A 23,683-nucleotide genomic window follows, 5' to 3' on the forward strand; every position below is an offset into this window, starting at 1 on the left:
GGCTAAACATAGAAAGTAACCGTAAAGAAGTACAATTTAGAATTTGTATTATACTAACTCCCTTCTTTCTACCTTAATTATTTTCCACCATTAATTACTTTGTCGAGTATACGTATAGCCGTTGCCGTCCCTGCTTTTACTTTGATTAGACGATTACTATTTTTAGTTTCCAATGTAAAGCGTAGTAAGCAAACTGTTGGTTTCCTTTCAGGTCATATATCGAATTCCTTTACGAGCTTTCTGTTTCCCCTTTATCTATGTATCCAATTGAAAACGAAATGAGATGCAATGTGATTTTGAAGGATGTTATTCCCGTTATTCCCTTCTCGCATAGCGCCGGAATAAACTACGCGATAAAATAGGAGTGCATTTGGGCGAAGTGTAGGGTAGTATACAATAAAAGCAATAAAAGCGAACCTCGTTATCAAATTATAGACTTAATTGGCAGTACGTAATCTCTGTAATTGCCCCACCTGCATACGTTTTATTGTGAAACGTACAGCTATACAAGAATGAAAGCTGCGGCTAATCAACTTGTGATTAGATCTATCGCATTTCCATTTCCAATAATGATCCATTAATCTACATTTGCATGTTATAGCATATGCATGCTGCTCGTAGTCGATAGCATAGTTCATAGAAAATTCTATGCCTGAAAACATAAAACTGAACTTTGTAATGCCATTTTGCTAGCATCCAGTGTTGAACGTTTCGCACTGAATTTTGATACATCAAAGGTCTACTGTATACTTTTTCAAATTATTTTCAATTGATTTTTCCAACTTTATTCCTTTTCACCTAAAAATTTATAAAATCAATTGAAGAGTTGCAGAGAATGATCTTCAGGCTCCAAGGGGCAAGGGGCAAAGTTGGTGTAGTATTCGAGCTGTACTTCCGATCCTCCTATCTCTCAATCTAAAATTGACGTCTCTTTTAGTTTACTTGATGTACAGCTCGTTCTTTAATTAATTATATAATAATATGTAATTATGAACTAGTGTATTCGTATGTAGCGAGGAAGCCAATAATGCCTGTGCAACAGTAGACTTAGAGGACTGGAGACGGCCTCGGTCGGAATCCTCTACGGGTGCGGATACCGATTCAGTTTACATGCACGGCTCTACGTGCGTCGATCATCGTTCGAATAGAAGAAAACTTCAGGTTAGTATTAAGCTATAAGATGGACCGTTTAGGAAAATCTATTACGAGTATAGTTTTAATGACTGCGGTGACATCCACAAAAATGTCATACTGGTAGTTAACACGTGTACGATTTAGAAGATCGTAGGCATTTAATTGATAGCTAAGGTGTATACTTACTGGTAACATTCTGTCCATTGGCCCGGCGGATGTTCAAATCTATTAGATCCAACTTTCCCTAAAATTTTGAGAGAGAAAGGGCATTTCTGTTGCGCTTTAAAACCTTTGTAGTGTACTTAACCCCCAGATTGTACGCTAACAAGAACACAGAAATAAATTAAACCCGACCACACTAAGAACTATTCTCCCAAAAACGTTAACTTATATAGCAGAGTCTCGCCCCCGAGATAGATAACTAGCCCCTCGTTCGGGGTTTCAGCTTACAGTTGATGCTCTAGATCAGCCCCGAAATTGAGTGTCGTAACTCATTTGGTTACAATTTTTTGCCACCTCCGTAACGGTCTCTGCAAAGCGAAACTGTTAGTTTATAAACACCAAAAATGAACGCGAATTCAAACGAAAGGTTAACGGTATCAAATGCATGATCTGCATTAAGGTTAAATTCAGTCAACTTCACAATCAAAGATTGAAACTGTAGCGCTTCTTTAAGGATAGAAGGAGGGATTGATCGCCTAGTCAGGGAAGAGCGGGTCTCTAGAAACTAAAAGGCTAATACGATTAGCCTTGCTTACCCCATTAACTGGGTTCCCATATAAATACTATGGAAAATAGATGATATATTAATTAACTTCGAATTTGCCGGGAACATGTGATATAAACTAACCTATAACTAATGAAAAATATTGTAAATAGCGTTTGCCGTGTGGCGCAGTTCAGTTAAAGCTGAACTGTGGTGCTAAAGGGTCCCTGGTTCGAATCTGGGTTTGGGCATGGATATTTGTAAATGTATGGTGGGTTGGGTTGGTAGAGCAGCCTTGGTTGAAACCCCGCCCACTCAAAAATAAAGGCAAAATAAAATAAATAAAATGTGAAAAATATGCTTACCTAGATTAAGAATAGCAACAACTCAATTCATGTTAATACGTTTAGATAAATAATTTGTGTAAAGATAAAATGGCGGTGACAAACGTTAAAAAATTATCGCACAAAATCTGTCGTTATCTCTCGGTCTATAAGACAATTCGAGTCACGCATGGTCTGGGTTTTAGACTGTCGAAAAGCATTTGCCAAAGAAACAAATTAACCTTCCCTTGTTTATTCATAATGGAATCCGTATACCTTATAAACAGCAACATTAAGACGTTTTCCTTAGACTGCGAGAATCACTCATGTAATACACGCACAAACATGAACACAGATTTTTGCCGCCTCACTACTTCCCAAAACGAAGCGATATAGCAGGCCCAGCACCATTTCAACTGCCTTCCTACCGCGACCAGGGAATTACGGTACCCACTGCGAAATTCAAGACTATATAACTTCTTTACTGAAACACGCTTTCATTCATTTAATGAATTTTCAGCAGCATCAAAATCAAAATTTGATACCTGAGATTTTTTAAACATGAAATTGAGATATTCAAAATTATTTTTTTAAATTAATCTAAAAATGATGCAAATACCATCTCAGAGATAGTCCAGCGTATTCGAATAAGCGATCCTCTCGCCTACAAGTGATCGGACGTGCGTTAATCGACCTTCACACTACGACAGACCTTATTAAATATACAAAATGGTCCACAATTAACTTCCTCTGCCCTTTTTAGCACATTTTCACCACAAATTATCTCTTTTAGTTGAAACTTTTTTAACGCAAACCGAAACATATACAGTGATATTTATTTAGAAGTAGACATTGGGATTTTTTTTTATTATTTGAAATTTAAAACCTTTACAGATTATAATGCTACATCAGTCACATTGAAACATAGAAAATGTATATAATATTAAATATTTGACTTACAATTATTTAGAAATGTACATATAACATTACAAATGGCGGTAGTAGTATTGTACAAAATTGTCTCAACGCGAGTGGGTAAATGAATTCCAAAATTTTGAAGTTTATCAATGAAATCTTTTCGGAGATGATTATAACTTGGGCATTGCCATAGTATGGGATTGATATCTTGGAGTTCATGACCACATTCGCAGTTGGTATTTGGTACAACCTCAATGACACTGCTCTGATATGGAAATCTATTCTTGTATTCTCATGCATGACAACACATTTAAATAAGCTAGACACGGTTACACAAGGCATTTGCCATTCTCTTCAGATAAATGTCATATTCTTGATGGAGAACACCTTCTACTAAACAGATTAGAACCGTTAATAATCCTCTCAAGTCCTCTACAGCAGTATTGTATTTCTTATGCTTTTCATTAGCATGCTGCCTAGATGTCACATCCCAATATACTGAGAAGTATAGGAGGGAGTGTCTGCATTTACAATGTGATTATCGAAAAACGCTTCATAGACCCCAACCGCCTTGAAATCCCCATACAGTGCACGGACACCATCGCTTGCTTCGTCTCGAGTTCGACTCCGACACCATTCCATGCAGGATTCGCCATGACAGCACATGACCATGCTTAACTAGGCCACCTTTCTTACAATTTAATGCATGAGTAAATACTTTGACGGGCTCCCCTTACATGCTGTTTGCGAAAACAAACGATGTTTTTTCTGTAGTTTTATGATAGAGCTTGAAAAAAATTGAAGCAAGGTATGTAAAGAATTTTTCCGAGATAATTTTTGATTGATGACAGAACTTTTGTTTTTTCTCGTGAATACAATAGTCGATGGTCTTGCAGCTTGAACGCTTTCAGAAATGATAATTAAGGAAACATAATTTATCTCGTAATTTATTTATGTACAAAGATAAATATATCAAGGGACATTTGTCGTTGAGACCATTTAAAAATTAAAAGGTACCTTTTTTATATGCGCACTTTAAACGTGAACGGAGTGAAGGGAAATAGAGATGTTCAAGACCGGATTTCGTCCTGATTTTTCGTATATGGTCACTATTGCCACCATAATGTTGCACGTCTGCTCCGCCGCGCTACGAAACTCAATTAGCTATACCTACTCCCAGAAAATTGAAAATATACAGTTTTATACATCTGAAGTTTTCAATTCCGCTTTTATATATTTTTTTTCGGTAGAGGTTGCGTCCCCTAGGAATGTAATCATCTTCTATTATACAATGCAAGGGCACAAAATATGAAATTTTATTTAATTTGTTATTAATCTTTTTCGGTACAAACATTCTAAATGCATTAGAACAACCCTCATTATAAAGAACTTAATTTACAATGCCATTGTTAAAACTTGGTGCTGATTAAAACTATTTGAAAGATTGCTGGGCTCTCGCCTCTTAGTGTTGAATTTAACGAATTACCAAGAATCTCCATTATTGCTTTGCACCAGTTTCGAGTTTCGAACTTTACGTGTTGTATTATACCTCAGTCGATAATCACACCGGAGATTACCAATGCACCAAGCAACTTCGGTTAATCAAAAATTTACTTCTCGCAGTAGGTGGGTGGTAAACGCGGCCGACTTAGATTGCAAAGCGCTAATCTCAAATGTGTCATATGCAAAGCAACGAGCATGGCAGTAATTGGATTTAAGTTTACTATTAGTTTTGAACAGTAGGCAAAGATGAGAGATATTTACAATTATTTGGAAACTTAATCCCTACCTACGTGTAAAGTGCTTAGAACTTTATGTATCTCCTGAAAAGATCAATACTAGAGTACAAGAAACACCCAAACAACATTCCGAACTTCCCGAATGTGCAGCCGATGTGTGTCACACAACAAAGAGATTGGAAGGTTTATAATATTAGGTTTAAAAGCTTAGAAAGCTTCATTTTTCTTTCAAAGCAAAAAAGAAGTTTCCATTCCTCCAATACTCCCGTTATATCATAATGCCGACTGTTGTGTTGCAAATTATGATTTATGTTTTCAGCAGATTATAATTATTATATTTTAAACAATCTATACTTTCTGTCTGGCGTTATTCTAAACCTCACTTTTCTTTGATAATAGACGGGAAACCGACTTCCCTTGTAGCTGTTTCTGCTTCGGTTCACAAAGAGGTTAATTAAAGTTGCTGTTAATCAGGTAGGTAAGTAATTAAGAAAGTCGAAAGAAGATGTGTATTCTTTGACGTGTATTTTCAAAATGCTAAAAACCGAGTAATCGTTTTCCAGTCTGTTAATCAATAGAGGTTTTAATCAGTTTTACACGAGGTATAATAACAAGTGTAAATGGTGCAGATAAAGCGCATTTTTTTATATCGACTTAGATTAGTAAATGGTTAGGTTATAAGGTAGTAGCATTGTTTTGGTAGTAGCATTGAGTAATTAAATTCACTCAACGGTAGTAGCATGCTATATTTATAGTCCAGGTTAAATAGCTCTAAAATAATTTATTTTCAAAAAAAAATAGTTACTGGGTCAAACCGGGTTTTTCATGCAGGAGAAATAATTATAAATTCGGAAAAATAATGGTTGGTAGAGATTAATTCCTTTCGTTGAGACTTTTCATTAGAGTACCCTGAAGGATAAAACTAGTTCCATTCACTCCTCCCCCTCCACCCCGTACTTTGATAAGAGGACAGAAAGAAGGGCAGTAGTTGGTAGAAAACGGTTGCTTTTGTTCAGACCCCGTCGCTCATTGATCTCCCAAAAGGATCTCATGGGAAAGTTATAGTTTGTACAAACCAATTTATTTCGATTTCGACCAAGTTTGTCGTATGTAACAGCTATGTACGTTTTACTTTCAAAAACTGCATCTCAGGAAATAATTCGTGGGGGGGGGGCCTTTTAGACAGCGAAATTTGATGGCCTTCTGGCACACCTTCAAGGTATAGGCTACCTACTGCAGGACTCTAGGACTATTCCCCTAGAAGTAGTTCAGAACGGTAGAAGTGGGTCCGGACGAACGGACGGACGGACGGACAAAACGCAAACAATAGCACTTTTTTTTTAATTCTTAACAAATGCACTAAAAAGAAATCATTTTAGCAACATTAAAGAGAAGAGAGAAAACAGACTTCAAACAAATATTTATTAGCTGGGATTCTACACTTTGATTTAGTTGTAAAAAAAAGCTATTTTCTGAAATTACTTTAGAAACAAGAACAACTACTTTCGTCTCTAAAACGTGTGAAGAAAATGTGATTCCTCTCTCCAGCGGGGAAAGTAAAAAGCAATTGCTGCTTTAATCTTAATAATGACATTTAAAACTTACACATACAGGAATCTAGGTAGATTACTTCATTATTGCAAACAATAATTTTTGAATGTTAATTGTAGTTTCAGAAAAAAATATGTGCAAACCTGAGAAGAAAGGTTTTTCAACTCTTTTTCGGTACGCTCAATTGTTCATTTGGAATATATTTTTTTTAATTTTCAAAATATGTTTTTAGGAAAATTTTGCTACCCCTCGCACCTCTGTACGACGAAAGAAATAGATTTTTCATCCCTTTGAAAAAGAGGTGATTTTGTCAAAAATCGTGAATATCTGGAAAACAGCTCAACTTTACGAGTCCAAAAAATTACCTCCTTTTTTACACAAAATAAACTATGCTTCCTCCGCATTTCCGACTCCTACGACTTTTTTTCGGAAAAATAAAAATAGAAAACGAAAATAGACGGTTTTTCCCGTTTTTCTCGGAAAATATGTGGTTATGTGAAAGTAATGCAGATATAAAAGTTTAATTTTTTATTCTCGATAACTTTTAACCCCCAAGATTTCGCTCGCTGAAAAATTAAGCTGTTTTAATTCTTTTTCCCCAATTTCTAATCATTTCACCTGCATGAAAAACCCGGTTTGAACCTGTACCTAATTTTTTTTGTTAAAAAATATTGTATGGCCTGGACTAGATGATTAATGTGGGGGGAGCTCTTTACGCATAAACATTTAGAGGCCGCGTGGCACAAATTTAATATCTACGCTAGACAAACATACAGAGGGACAGACAGAGGGACAGACAGAGGGACAGACAGACGGATAGACAGACAGATAGACAGACGGACGGGCAGACAGACTGACAGACGGGCGGGCGGACAGACGGACGGGCAGACAGGTGAGCAGACGTGCGGACACAGACGTACGGACGGGCAGACAGACGGACGGGTGGGTTGGCAGGCAGAGACGGACAGAGAGACGGACATACAGGCGGACAGACAGACAGATGGGCAGACAGACGGACAAACAAACGGGCAGACGGACGGACCGAGAGACGACCGGGCAGACAGACGGACAGACAGGCGGGCAGACAGACAGCATTATAAAATTATGAACGATCACGAGGATCGTTAAGAATTGTATTCGTTTTATTGTTATTTAGTCTTTTTATTGGTTTTTGTGGATTTTGCGTTTTTGTTTTGCTTGTAATAGTTTTATAATTTGAATTGGTGTTTAGAATTCTTAAGGGCGCACTACTGACAGAGAAGCTTCGAAAATCGAAAAATACTGACTTATTTAGAAATTGTTGAATTACAATAATATGTAAAAAATGATTACAGACATTCTTATATCGTTAGAAGGATCTGTTTAAAAAACTGTGATATAAATCATCCTGTATAATCATTGCAACCCTAGCAGAATCCTTTAACATGTCCCCACAACGAATTTTAAATATGTGCTTTAAACCCATAATCTTTTACCTACGAATTATTGGTACACCCTACAGCATCATTTTGTAATTAAACTTTTTCAAATGGCTACTGAATAATCAAGCATGTTTCGACAAGTACCTACTTCTGAATAGATTGTTTTGATTGAATTGAAGGGTATACCTAGGCAGTGTAGTTTTACTTAGTTTTGTATACAACTAACCAATTCTGTTAATTTCCTTTGTGTAATACCGTATAACCAGCAATAAGATTAATGGAATAGATAATCCTGTAGGGGACAAATTAATTAGTGAAAATCGTTCGTTAGTGTCAAATACCTGTCAACCACCTACCAATTTATTGCGTAGACGCTAACACAATATTTACGAAATGCATATAGGAATTTTGTTTCTTGAAGCGTTTTCCATATCCCTAATCCCATCTACGGCCAACTGATTCAGGTTTTCAAAAATTCTATGAAAGAATTTCATTCTCTAGGAGAAATGGCAGCTCTTTTCAACTTAACTACCTATATGTACTTAAAACCCACATTCGCATCTTACTTTTGATGGAAAAAGTTTTGACTGAAGGAATTTACTTAACATAATGTGTAAAAGAAAGTATAATAGGAATGTGCAAAACAGAAACCTTATATCATATCGATTAATACCTGCTCCGTTCCTAGGGAGAAATTTAACACGCCTTAAACGTTCGTATGAATACCATTGTGTAAACACAAAACGACCCCCTTCAGTAATCGCAGATCCATTGTTAAGAAAAAATTTAATATAAGGCATGACGTGGATAGGTTTCCCAATTATTTTCGCGTCAACCACCTTCATTAAAGGTCTCTTCTCATTTGCAAGGCAATAATTCCATCATGTGAGTTATAATCCGGGAAGGACAATATTGACAATTTATTAGTGAAGTATTACGGAGATTTGTACTCTACCGGTAAGGGCTTTATTAGCTTTACTAGGGGATGGACCTTTACAGAATAAAGAATGTTAGCTAACCGATCTGAACGAACTTTGTCGCTTTTAAGTAGGTAACCTTTTTCACAAATAGAAATTCGAAGTTTGTATAGTATAAGATGCTTAGTAATTTCATTCAACGAATGTGCAGTACATTATGAATTTCGGAACTGAACGTATTGGACTAAAATTTATAACGTTAGTGACATTTCACAGAAGCTTAATTTAATTAGGTACCAATATTGTTGGGACAATAGCAAAGAACACTTCTAACATATCTATACAAATAATTTGATTTTTTGTTCAAAAACTAATTTTGTTGGGCAAATTGCAAACAATGACTAAAAACTTAGTACACGTATTTGATTGGTAAATATTTTGACAAACAATTAAGACTACACAACATTTCGCATGGCCAGTCTTGCAAATTTCTGTGCCGCAAAACTGCGTCAGTTCTAATAAGCGAGAGCTTTTAGAAGACTATGCCACGAATGTTGAATACTATTTTCTCTCGTCGAGTTTATTTCACCATATCTAATACATTCCATTAAAACTGTTTGGAACATTATTAGGTTTGTAACAGTGAATTCATTTTGATCTTAATCGCCAATAAACAACTTCCTATTCAATTTTCTGATGGCGTGTAATTAATTGTCTGTTGTATTTGTGTTAGGGACGCCAATAACAAATAGGTACTTTACGAATGCACAGTTAACCACCAAGTAACTGTTTATAACTTTTTTTATTAGTAAATCATAATTTATTACTCTAGACTGTAATCGAAAGTGTAATTCCTATACAGAATAACTTAAGAAAATAAATGACATTTAAATTTCGTTAAATTACGTAAATCATGCCATGGACAGAACATTACTAATTCACGCTCAATGGCCATTATTTACCTAGTGACCTTAAATTCTCAAAATTTTTCACATCACCGTCATCAACGGAAATGAAAAGCAATTGTTTTACTGAACAGAGCTCACCACAAAATTCGTAAATGGCAAACGGACGAAAACTAATCAATAGACGATGGATACAGCAGCGTCCTAACATTACAGTCTCAGAAATAAATGCCGCATTTCATTAAACATTCTACAAAACGTTTACTTTTAAAAGTATTTTCCAGATGTTGATGCTCATCATGATTCGAAGAGTTATATCTTTGCGAATGTGGTAGTTTGTACTACTTTGTTCCAGTTTAGCTGTTTGTGTGGTCCTCTATTTATTTCAAAGGGTTTCAGGGCAATGCTCACATATTAAATTGTCAGGAATATGCATCGAATAAACTACGCTGATGTCTGCAATTGAAACTGCTCGGAGTAATATAAACTCATTTTAGTAATTTGTGGGTCTCATAAAGCTTGCAACTTTGTAATTATTTGTTGTTTATTGTTGACAAAATGCACCCCATGCAATAATACGTGCTTATTAGGTCTGAGCTGACATTCGGTGGACAGGGCCACAACCTTTCTTAACAGATTTTTGTTTCATGCTCTCCGATATATACCATTGTACTTGCTGAATTTTAGTCCTATAAGCCTGCACATTATATCATAATGATACTGTCGTTAAAACTCAACGCGGTATCAAACCTAGCAAAAACACGAAACTTTCGTAACATTTAATAATTAAAGGAGTCAGCAACCGTAGCAAAGTCTGCCAGCCTTTACGAATGTTCAACCCTCAACCGACTTAAGATCTGTTAAATTTAAAGTGCTATTAGTATTACAGCTTGTATCGCCCGAAATTTAATGTTTGGCATACCTTCACCTGCATTGATGGTTGCAGAAGTAGACAAAACTTCTTGACGATGGACAAGCACTTGAAGACCATTTTCTGCCTTGAATTATTCTGCCAACTTTTGTTTTTGCATCAAATGAGCAAGAGTTGTTGGAATTTAACAACGCAATTTTACCGCCTAGTGGTTGTACATTCTCCACTTACATTTTCCTTTTTCTTTTGTGAGCCTTGAACAAACAGCTGAGGCGTTAATTAAAACGCATAGTATTTTAATTGCCATCATCCATATTTTATTGATCTCTGGCAATTGGATTTATTGATTGGAAATTCTGGAATAATTAGGACGGATTTACCTAAAAACTCCAATAGTGAGGATATAATTGTTTTTTTTCTGGATTAGCGTAAGTGCCGCCATTTGCATTTTCCGTAATTGAAGTGTACCGTTTGCTAGGTACGGCTGTCATCTGTTATACGACAATTTGACATCGACAATTGTTGCATCATCTATAATTATCCCTCTTAATTAAGAGGTATGTACATTTTAGAGAGGGGTTACCTTTGATTGCTTTTAGGGTTTCAATTTTTAGTTTTAATGTTAGTTCAAATTCAATTTTAATTCAACTGTAAGGACCAGCTTAAGTTTCGGACACGCTTTACTTACAATTCTGCTGACGTACGAGTATGCAACCTTGGATTAAATTTACCGCGGCCTGCGAATGCCAACATCTTTGACATATCTTCCATCTGCTGATAACGAGCGACCATTGGAATTGGGCCACCGGATCATGAACGAGATTTGATATCGGCATTCGATCCTCAACAAAGAGACAACTTTCGTAACTATTCAGCGTATTAGTTAATAACCATTTTGATTTAGTTAGTTTTGCTATGTTAATATTTTCTTGTACTACCAACGTGGAGATTATCGTTGAATACTCAGTCCATAATGTAAGAGTTATATTTATTTTAATACAATATTTGCTATTATAAAAAATGTTACAATGACCGTATCCAGAAAGTATGCAGGTATATATATTAGAAGACAATATTAGTTGAATTTTTCCTCCCCCCTCCCTCACCTTTCCTCGTTCTCTAACGGATTGGTATTGGGTGCCGGCACGGTGCAGGGGTAGATCACGTTCTGATTTGATTCGAACTTTATACTATAAAAAGACCGATAAAAAGACCTCCCCACCGAAAAAATCTCAAACAACACAACATTTTCTTCCAATGCCACTGAAATGTGACATAAAAACGATTGCTGTCACTTTAACGTGGGCATCTAATTATGGTCAAATTATAGAAAAGTTGCGCAATTAAGGAGTTATTTTCATGCATGGAAATGCTGCAATCCAAAAATTCCGTTTATTTCCCAAGATATGCCAGAAAAATCGAAAAAAAACACACTTTTCGATTCCCACTATGTATTTTATGGTACTAAAAAAACAAAAGCTGGAAACTTTGTTGGTTTTAACAGAATGGTGCACCCGCGCACACCGCCCTAATCTTGCAAGAATACCTATCGGAAAAATTTTCCATTTTCGAGGAAATTTGCCCAATAGGTATTCTCACACGATTCGGTTTGTTGTGGGCGAGTAAATAAAGCTAATGTCATTATTCCTCATAGGCATCATACACAACATAAACGGACGTTTGATGAATAAGGGGATGTAAATATACAAATAGGAAAAATCCTATAAGTGCCATTAAGTGCTCTATCCGGAAATGAATTTAAATGATACTGGCATTGGATTAGTTTTCAAGATATATCTATTTGAAAATCGTCCACTTTAACATGTGCGGTTATGGAGAAACGTCCCAACCTGGCACAAACATCGCAATAAAATAGTATATTCTCATCTTTCGGAATGAGACTGCCCTTGCTTCATTAAGAATCCAATGATATAAAAATTTCCTGGAATTCTCTCCATTTTCGTTGTCCGGCTAAGCATTGCAGTGGAACTTTTTTTCGAATTTTCAAAAACTAATTCCAGATTCGTGATTTTTATGTTGAAAAACCCCCAGAGACAAAATTTCGTTGAAATCAGAATATTTTCTTCGCATCCCCAAGCAGGGGTGCGCCCTTTCGTGGTAGGCCTGTTGAAAATTTTTTTTCAAAATCGGATAGGGCATACTCGGAAACCTATGTGCCACCCCTCTTATGGTTGCTGAGAAAAAAATTAAAGAATAAATCTAAATTCACCGTTTCTTTATTGAGAGTGGTTCCCAAACGAAACACGTTGGACCCTCGGTTTATTTGGAAAAAGTGCTTGTCCTGATCCCCTCTATCACCGAATTTTTTTAACATGCGGTGATGTAACACCCTGTATATACCGGGTGATCAAAAAGTAGTGCGGACAGATTGAATTTCCCGTAAAACTAAACATTTATAAAGTTGGTAACATACCGAATGTCATTTATGTAAAAGCAGTGGTGGATCAATTTAATCACTAATACATAAATAAACTACCTTCTAAACATGTTTGCCAATTCCTTAAGTAAAAAACATTAAAAACTTAAAGCGCCCAATTTAAACTGTCTGCAGTTCTTTTTGATCACCCGATACATATGATTAAACCTTAGACAAGGAAAGAGAGGGGACCCGTAATACCGCATCCACGGCATGCGTGACTTTGACGCGAATTTCGAGACGACCGCCATATTTTCGGTGGCACTCAAAGCGCGGTGGCAGTGTGAATTTTTTGACATTTCTTCATTATTGATAATGTTTGTGTGTGCAAAACTGTGTGATATAAACGTGGTGAATTGTTCTGCGTACAACTGTAAAAGTTGCAGTGGTCGTTGTCCAGCAGGAATATCATTTAATAGGCAAGATAAAAAACGGCACGTTGTCTGGTTTGACTAAATTTAATTAAATCTTCATGGTAGTTAATAAAACACTTTTAAGGTCTTCATTTTCATAATCTTACAATTGTCCTATATTTTTGTGCATCAATAAAATACTGCTTTATACTTCTTTTCATTGATAATTTCTCGATTACAGTAAGCAAGTGATATAACCTGCAAGCGATATTCCAGTGACGGCGTGACTATCTAGTTACATGACGTAACAGATATGTACATGTTTGGATGCCTAACCCTTAGGCGACTGATTACTTTGTATGGAGTAGTTTAACTACAGTGTATGTTGCCTTTGTACTTACATGTAGTACGACATAGGATTTGGTCTTCAAAAGAGAGAGGTCATCGATCGATGTTCGAAGCAATACACATCGATCGCAGCCACATTCGATAAACACAAGATATCCTGAAGGAAGATCGTTATGATTAAACCCGTTAGGGGAGAAGACATCTCAATTCAATATTATCACAGTCGTCATCGTCAACGGTTTGCTATAGTATCAACAGCTTATTACTTAAATACAAGAAACTGAGGAAGGGGTTTAAAGAAATTCTTTTTAGACACGTTTTGTATTTGTCTTATGCGGCTATCGATTTCGACCTAACTGGTCATCTTCGAGCGTCATTTATGAAGTGAAATGAATACATTTTTTTAACGATAAGTAGTGGTCAGGAATGACAAATTAATGTACGAAAGAGTGAGGTTGTGTATTAGTATTTTAAAAACGCTGCGTAGAAATGGTTACAATTGATTATCGAAATCAGGGCTCCGTTCGCCTAACGTTCCGTGCGGTGCGTCCAATTTATGGCTTTCATGGACATCCTGCAGAGTCCACAATCCGTTGTTTAATAAAAAATTTGAGACAACGGGGTCAGTGATTGATGAAGCAGTTCCTGTACGTCAAAGAAACGCAAGATCGTTGGAGAATATTATTGCCGTTCGGAATAGTGTGCGAGAAAACCCCAGGCAGCCCATTCTGCAGAGTGCGCAAGAGATGGGTCTTTCTGGGACGTTAACTTGGCGGATTTTGCGCCGAGACTTGGGTTTTCAGTTCCCTAGTCTATGCAGACCAACCACAGTCAATTGCTGCCTTAAAGACCAGTACAACTCGCTTTCTTCGTGAAATTCAGCCCAGTTTAAGCGAACATGTCCAAAATTGGTCCACCACAATGCAACGTCCACAGCGGAGTCGCGGGGGCCACTTCACTGAAATTATTTTTCATAAATAATGTCATCGAATATCCTTTAAAATATTATAAAACTTGTGGTAATATCACTTAAACAGGTTGTTTTATTTCATTTCAAAGTTCGAGCGCTCTTAATGAAAAACCCTCGGAAAAACCCTTTACTTTCAATAATATTGCGCTTATATCGCGAACCCAGTTTCTGAAACGATCAAACTCGAGTCGTATGTTTACGTTTATCGCGTTTTTTGTCTCTATTCAGATAAGAACCTAATATTATGTCCGACAACTGTACGCACAGGTTAATCATACCATGATGGCAGTATAAATAAATTGTAATTTCCTAATGTAATACCCGAGCGGGCGCCACTGGTGGTGGCAGTATGATCGCAATTTGCTTCACGCGCGCGCTCTCTATTACGGGTCCCCTCTCTTTCATAGTCTAAGGATTAAACACATTGCTCGCTGAACATTAAGTCTGTTGAAGGTTTCCTAGGTAACATATACGATACATTAATTTACATTATATATCAACGTCGACAAGTCCAGTATTATTGCCGGAGCACCAAGATTACATCTCGAGGCGCTTGCCTTATTTGTATTGATGGAGTAGGGAAGAAATATCAGATGTTTGCAAGTTCATTTTGTCGCTTTTGAGGAATACAAGTCTACTTTTTGCCTGCCAAACATTTGATTACTTGATTGGATGGGTAACATTTGTATATGGAGGATGCGTGAATTAAACAAGTTTTTACAATATTGTGTTCTGATAAAAAAAGTCCATTCAGAAATTAAGGAAATTCGGGTTTGTTTAGAAGTAACAAGAACTTGAAAAAATAAACAACTCTGCCATATAAGAGCTATAACGTAAGTTTATTGAGAAAGTGCCCTATTTTGATAGAATGAAGGAGATGCCAAAACCAAATTCTAAATTAGAAATTACCGACAATGAATAGCAATTTTTCTTTTATGAAGTCGGTGCAATACTTGGTTACACCAAGGCAAAGAGTATGTAACGTTACTCTTTGGTTAGGCAGAGTTCACATTGTGGGACGTTATAAGGTAGATTTTTGGGTCACCAACGGACACCCGGACTAGGTAGCGCTAAGTGGTTTTAACGTGTAGTTGAGTAGGCGCTGCGTTATCTCAAACCCGCCACTACCTTAGGGTAAAACACAAAATAAGAGCTTGACAATCTTCTACAGCGGTCGTTCGTTATGGGTAAAATGATCTTCGGAATCTTCGTTGTGCATTTACCAAGGTTGAGCGTCACTCAATTTCTAGCTCGCCGCCGCTCGTATGAAATTGAATAGATACGAGGGGATCCAGTACAATACAAATGTCAAAATTATACACAGACATCTTAGTAACTTGACTTTGCAATGGACCAATACCAGTTTTACAGAGCTCCAATCAAGAATGATCGGTTAAATTGAATACTTGATCTTAATACAAGCAAAGAGTAATTATTCTTTGATACAAGTTACCACAAAGAAATTGATTCGAACACAAATGCGCACGTATAGGTAAGGTACAAGCAAAACATAAAAAGGCAACTCGCTTACCTTGATTGAATAAGATGTTATCCAGAGAAGTGATCTCAATTCCCGAATCCATAAAATCTGCAAGAAAAGAAAACTCCCAAGCCCCAAAGCTTGGAATGCAATAAACTGATCAATGCCTGAAGGGCCTCGCCTTACTTGTAGTAAGCTCAGGAGCATGACATTTTTTCGACCAACCTTTCCAGAAGGAAGTGGCGGGCTACTATAACGTGCAAAAGTCGATCATAACTTAACAGAGTTTACAAAGATAATGAATACGTACTGAAGGTAACAAATTAATTGAAAGCGATAAAAATAATTATGAATTGCTACGGTAAAGGTTACAGAAATTGTTTCCTTGTTGAGGATCGTATCATCCGGATAACCTAAGTTACAAAATGGCGGCTTCTTATCAGGTGTGGGAAAGCATTTTCCACAGGTGTTGGTACTCGCAGGTAAATGGTAAATTTAAGCCAACGTTACCACAAATTAAAAACCCTAGAAAAATCAAAGGAAACCTCTTTAAATAAGATGGCTAATTATAGATGAACGTGCAACAATGTTCGATGGAAAAGCCGGAACCTGAAGAAGATATACGACTACCATCAAGCATATTAAATGTAAATGGCGTACTTACAATGAAGAAGAATAACGCAACTATATCCTCCTACTGGAGTCAAGGGGTGCAATTCCATTCACAAATGATGCGGAATCCCCCAATTAACCGAATTTAATCGCAAAAATTTTAATAACGGGTGACGGCAATTAAAATCCCATGTGGTTCGCTGTTTGATTAAACATCAAGTGCATTCTGTCACAGCTGACGAACGAAAGAGGGAAATGAATGTTAACCATCGATAACGACAAATCACGGCGCGCTAAAATTTCGTGCTAGAAAGATTAGAGGTTAGAACATACACCATATCCGTATGATTGCCGTTCAAAAACGAATCGACGCCTCTAGCAGCAAATAGATTAAACAGAAGATAAATGACAGGTGTTTCTTCGCAAGTGTATGTTATCAAACAACAGAATACAAAGAAGTCTGATATTAAACTATCGCACCATTACATTTGATGAAATTCTATTTTCCTGAATTTTCACTTATACAATCAGAAAGCTAAGAAACGCAAATAAATGAACTCAATCCGACGTAGCCTTTCCTCAGTATTGATTCTGAAACAGTGGCAGTAATCTTGGCTCAAATAATTTCTCTAAGAACAAACCTAAAATGACTGCATTTTAAAATCACCACAGGAGTAAATACAATACCACGTATAATACCTTTTGGCGTTTTAAAGCTCTCGTGACATTTTAGTAAAAGTATCTTTCTGCTAAGTTGAGCTGAACTAGTTTGTATCTACTTCAGAAATAAGAAATTTGGTTTATATGAACCTCGTTAGTAAGAACTAAAGTAGTTCATTCCCCTTATAGTTTCCCTGGAGAATAGATCATATGAAATTGTAAACTAAATAATACACCTAACCCATCAACGTGAGAAGGATCGTAGGTAATTAACCATTCTAGCTGAAGTGAAACTGCGTTGACGAAGGAAATGTAATTTCTGAGTTTATCTTATTTCCGATGGAAATGAATCGATAGCGGTCGTATAATAAAGCGAGGATGTTTTATTTTGAAATGCAATCCTCGTATTATATTAAGTCGAATATCGGCAGGAAAATAGGAGTTCTTACTTATTGTGCGTAATTTGCTCTGGTAAATCAAAATTATACGTTTGGGGTTGTAGGCGCTTCAAATTTCAATCGTTCATCACACAAATTGGTAATTTATGTGGAAATTTGTTTCAGAAACGCGGCGGGTGGTTCAGTTGGTTCTGGAGGATACGAGCGTGGTGTGTAGCGTGGTGGCATTCCGGCCGAGAGGACAGCGACACCGAAGAGGAAAGCCCAAGTGAACAAGCGCCCGGTTGTGCCACCCCTATGTCACTTGAGACTCCCCTTCAAAGTTCAGTTTCGCGCTGCACTTCACTTAATGTAATTAGGTAAGATTTTTTTAATGGGGGAATTATGAACTGGTAACCTTTTTAATTATAGAGATCCTTACGCGATGGGATTATCGCCCCAGCAACGAGAATTTGCGCTCGCTCAGACAAGTTTGACACCAACGCGACTAACTCCTAGGGACACAAGAAGTTTACCGGCAGCGAATCGTTTAACGGGACGATCAGTTTCAAGCGATAGTGTTTATACAATTCTAATCAGACTTCCGGGAGAATCGACGGAGGGCACCACGTCGGCCGAAACGCCTTCTATAAAGATGATTTCGGATGATGTACCGAGACCTGCAATAAGGTCCCATACTGACACAAATTACGCATTCAGTAATGTACAGACGAATCATTTAAATAGAAGGCCTTCGGCGATGCCCGACATACGTATACCGTTAAACGCGAAAATTATTCCAAAGCAATTAGCCGGTAGGACATTATTATCAAACGCGTCAAAACAACAAGTGAAAAAGAAAAAACGTACGACGGAGAAGAAAGCCGACAGAAAGGCGGCCAAAACGCTTTCGGCTATTTTATTAACTTTCATCATCACGTGGACGCCTTACAATATTCTCGTTTTATTAAAACCGGTAACTGCAAGTAGTGCGCGGATTCCTCCCCAGGTCTGGGACTTTTTCTATTTCCTTTGCTATATCAATTCAACCATAAACCCAATGTGTTACGCTCTTTGTAATGCTAGCTTCAGGCGTACATACCTGCGTATACTTAAATGCAAATGGCAGAATCGTAACAGAGCCGCAATGAACCGTGGTTTCTACAACTGAAACTTTCGAACAAACTCAAATGCGTACATTTCTCGAAACGCATTCATTATATCAACGCATGTAATAATAAATCCCAACGAACTCCGTAGTTCAAAGACACTGTCTAAATGTTTTTTATATTTGTAAATGTATTTCGCTCAAATCGTGTTCTAAACCGTGCGTGAAAGAACTAGTAGGTTAATAAAGATATTTATACATAATATAGAGGCTGTGTGTTAGATTTAGTTTCATTTAATGTTCTTGTAAGGGCAAGACCAATTTCTGGACATCCAACTCTATATTGACGTGCAAGGTTGTCTTCCACATCCCCAATTCTTGTAAATGGCAATGGACAAAGAAACGGACGAAAAGTGTGTTCCAGTTTATATAAATCAAACATCTTCACTGTACAGTATAGTGCTATAAAACAAGATCAATTGTATATTGAGTAATTTAACTGTTACCTCGATCAATCCGGAGCTTCGTAGCGCCTTGGTGTCTAGCGATTATGTTTAGAAGCAATAATTGGCCATGAGAACAATAATTTGTTTCCAATATAGGAATTTTTGAGGTTGACGGCATCGCCACTGTATTTATTCATTGTGAACGTGAGATATTGCTAAATGAATTTATTCAATATTGTAATATTTACCACGCTATACCATTTGTAAATACCCACTCAGAACGGTACGGGTCATTAACGATGACGTTCCTTTGGAAATGTGTATGTTGTAATACACATTTATGTATATGCTGAGATGATTAAACAAATCCTAAGGATTTTGCATAGACGCATATTTTATTTTCAACATTTCGCTTTAAAATTTCTTTTTCGGTAAAATAATAAATTGTCGTTTATTATTCGTGAGGCATCCCAATTTTAAACGTTAACTTTCCGTACTGTGAGTGAAACATTTCATTAGCTTCTTTAAACGTACGGTAAATTAAGCAGAAAAATACATTTGCGTAGTAAATCTTACAAATAACGAACAGGCAGTGGGAAAATGTAATTTGACAATCTTCATCTCGATGTTTCGCTCCTACACGTCACTACAACATACTTCCTTCTTATATAAATTGGGCAGAAATATTTACTTACATTTTTCTAATTGAACTACAACAAAGATATACATATGAAAGAAGGAATTATGCTCTCACTTCCTATTTTATATACCATGGATTCGTGCTAAATTGTATTCATCTTTAATTATTCCCATACACCGACCGTATCATTTGTACATCATCTGGGAGGCCTATTTGCCTTAATTTTACGAGCACTGCTAAACCGAATGAACGAATAGTTTTAAAACTAATCTTATAATTGAGGTGTATGGGAATCATTACTTGTAATTGTGTGTTATTTAAGTATATTTCACAGTGGAGTCCTAAGCATGGTAATGTTTACAACTTTAATGTGAACCATTTCAGAAGTTTCGCAAAATTGATTCGCGTTAATTTAATCCGGCCCCTTAGAAAATTGTGTGAATTACAGTAAAATAAAATGAATTTGATGTGCGTAATTTTGTTTAGCGGTATACTTGCATCTATCTCTATTATAGAGGCGATTAACTGGATCTTTTTTTCTTTATCCGATTTATTAAAACTGAGACTCGATGTAACAACTATAAAGCGCACATTAGGTACAATTTAATAAGAATAAAAACAGAAAGACTTTTGTAACATTTACCGTTCCCACTATAAGATAGTGGTTTGTAAATGAAGTTAATAAATAAAATGTTGTTTTATATACTGATGTATTAAATAAATTTTATTAAAAATCCCATTAAATCAACTGACAAGTTACGGGTATTATAAAATAATGTTAATGAAATGTATAAAATAATGAAATAATAAAGTTCGGTTTAAATAGTAATAATATTTGCATTTTACTGGATGTTTGTATGTTTTTAGAGGTTAAGTGAGAAAAAAACTCGGGCGCTTACGGAGACCGGCAAATTCTTCTTGCATTTCATATTGAAATATAATGTATACTTTACTCCGAAAATGCCCGACTTAAAAAATTGTGCAAAAAATATTTAATCAATTTATTCTTCTAGTCTGCTATAACACTTTCTAAATCTTAAATATACTTCTATGTCAATTCCTAACAAGATCTATATTTCTTTATTCACCACAGGTAAGCCACTTGATAAGCACCTATTAAAAGCCTTCATTTACCTCTTTCTATAACAGCAGCGAAGTATATGGTTTGCCTATTGAGAATGGGATGATACGAAAAGTTCCTGAACTTGATTAGGTATACGATTTGCGCCACAGTTATACAAACCCAAGCCAGTAAATGTAATGAACACCACAAGATTGGATAAATCTTAGACTATTACGTAAGAAAAAAATCTTGGCTAACTACGAACCAAAAAAAGTCCCACTGATGTGAATAGATCTTTTCGTAACTAAATATCTAAATTTTACAAATGCATAAATAAACTAAACACCGGTAAAACAGTAATCGGTAGGAAACGGCACTAACATATAAGTAAATAAAATGGTCAAAGATAAAACAAATAAAACTAAAATTGGCCGGCTGATGCGGAATCTAACGAGGTGTGCCAATGGCATACAAATTGATAACCCCACAAATAATAACAATCATAAACATGCAATACCGGATCATCTACAAGGCACGATATGCTATAATCCCGAGATCCAAACAGTTGGGAAAGTAGATGCAGACATTAATAATTTAAATAAATTCGAATTCTAAATTTGGCCTCATGTTAGTGAAGAAAACAATAATAAGGAATCACAACAACAAAGAAATAGGTATCTCGATGATTGTATAATAGCAGCGTTAACAGGATTTCAAATGTGATATTAGCTACATAGTTACAATTAGGTGTTAACAACTTACATTAATACTAGATGCACATTTTATAGTAATGTATGAATCAACACGAAGTTAATATGCTTAATAATAAAATAATAATAATAAACTATAATAGTAAATAATAATAAACTCGTGGGGCTAAAGAACAGAAATAAAATTGGATTAGTAAATTTTTAAATGGAGAAGAGTAAGCAACGAACAGTAAGCAAAAAATTGTAGATAGGAAAATAGACCATTATATTCCGAACAAATTTCCAATAATCCAATGATACAAAGTGTTGAAAAGGTATTAGAAATAGTCATTTTTCCCGCATTATCTTATCCACGGATAACATTCCACATGATTCCAATAAACTGACTGCGAATGTCGATAGTGAATAAAAAATAATTGTTTAAAACTTCTATAATTTGCTAATAAATGGGTGCAGAAAAGGAAATCTGCACTAAACAATAGTACTGAAACGGAAGCAGCAATAAGGTATTAATTTATCAGAATCTATTATCCATTGTGGTCCCCCTAAGCCAAGTTGTTTCTCTTCCTGTTACATCGAACTCGTGAAAAGGATTTTAGGTTTTACGTCATATTTTTTATATTTAAATTTTTTGATCGTTAGTCGATAAAGGTCCAGTGGATAATTTACCGTTCAAATTGGGACTCAATATTTTATAGCGCGCTACAGGGTTGACACGTTTTGTTTTGCAAAAGTATTAATAAACAATTTGCGGTTAACATTTGCTAATCTGTTCTCAATTTAAAGACTCAATTTGAAGACCTTGCTGAGAAATTTGGCAATATTAAATTACTGAAAATTAAAGGTTAACTTTGAAGGGAGGTTTGATACGTATAAAACAATCCGGACTGCAATCTTTTATTATCAATAAGTAATAATTCACAAGAAAACGTTTTTATTTCCTGGTTGACATCTGCACAGGCTGAATGGCACCATTTTAGATCCACTGTTCTCAAGAACGAGACCCTGAAAATAGCGAATTGCAGTGGATGTAAGCGACATCGCCATCGAAATATAGCTATCGTTGTAATACGTCAATTTTGTGTGTTTTATGAAGTGATCATAGATAATTTATGAAATTATCAGTAGTCTTCCGACCGCTTTCATGCGTCACACGAGGAAATATAAAAAATGCTGGCACAGATTTTCCCAGTGCATTTATGGCACAACAAAATGTGACTAGTGTACCATGTTCTGATTAAATTTCCAATGTTCCAAATCTTTGGAAAATTCTTGCAGATTATGTCAATTGAACGCAGTCGCTCTGTTTTCTTGCCAGACTTCTTTGATTGCTTAGGCCATAGTACAGGTTTGCAGACCTGAGCAAATATTCTACTAAAAGCGATTCTTCGTGAGATGAAAAAATGTGTGAAGTGAAAAATTTGGGTTTATCCGTCTGGTATTTTAAGATACCTAGGTATATGTTTTTTAGTGTCATATTTTGTCAGCATTGTTCTTTTTGGTAGTAGTCCTAAGTACTTTATTTTCATTCACTACCTCAAGCACTGTGCTTTTTAAATCGTCTGGAGAATAGGTGGTACTTCGTCCGACCTTTGGATTTCCATCTAAACGGCATCAATAACAATAGGTTAGGTATATACTCAACTATCCTAAATAGTTGCCATCAAAACCCGTACCAACCCTCCCGACACAGTCAAACCTCCGGGGAGTACAAATTTATATATACTTCGTAATAGTTATTTACATCAAAGTAAAGGTATTATAACGTTTGATTAAAGATCTATACTGCTGCCTAGTGAAATGCGCTTGAAGCATAATATGAAAGCATTTCCTTAATTTCGCTATTAAACAGATAAAGCCTTACGCTTTGTATGAGAAGGTTTGGTATCAAATATGGTAAGAAGCACACTAAGCAGTGGCGTAACTACAATGCCTCAAAGGTACGCGATGAGGACGGGCCCCGGCAAAAATGTACAAAAAATTTAATTCGTTTA

At 36.1% G+C, this 23,683-nt stretch overlaps 1 protein-coding gene across 1 annotated transcript; it reads left to right on the forward strand.

The window, feature by feature from the left end:
* Positions 1-993: 993 nt before the first annotated feature.
* On the forward strand, positions 994-20,745 carry LOC116174451 (muscarinic acetylcholine receptor DM1-like; the record flags this gene model as incomplete). The annotated part of the gene is made up of 3 exons (XM_031492369.1): positions 994-1,161; positions 17,909-18,102; positions 18,155-20,745. Coding segments are annotated over 3 exons (1,101 nt in total), but the record flags the coding sequence as incomplete, so codon positions are not given.
* Positions 20,746-23,683: the final 2,938 nt, after the last annotated feature.

This window comes from Photinus pyralis, unplaced genomic scaffold, assembly GCF_008802855.1.
Source record: "Photinus pyralis isolate 1611_PpyrPB1 unplaced genomic scaffold, Ppyr1.3 Ppyr1.4_LG6, whole genome shotgun sequence".
Classification (NCBI taxonomy): domain Eukaryota; kingdom Metazoa; phylum Arthropoda; class Insecta; order Coleoptera; family Lampyridae; genus Photinus; species Photinus pyralis.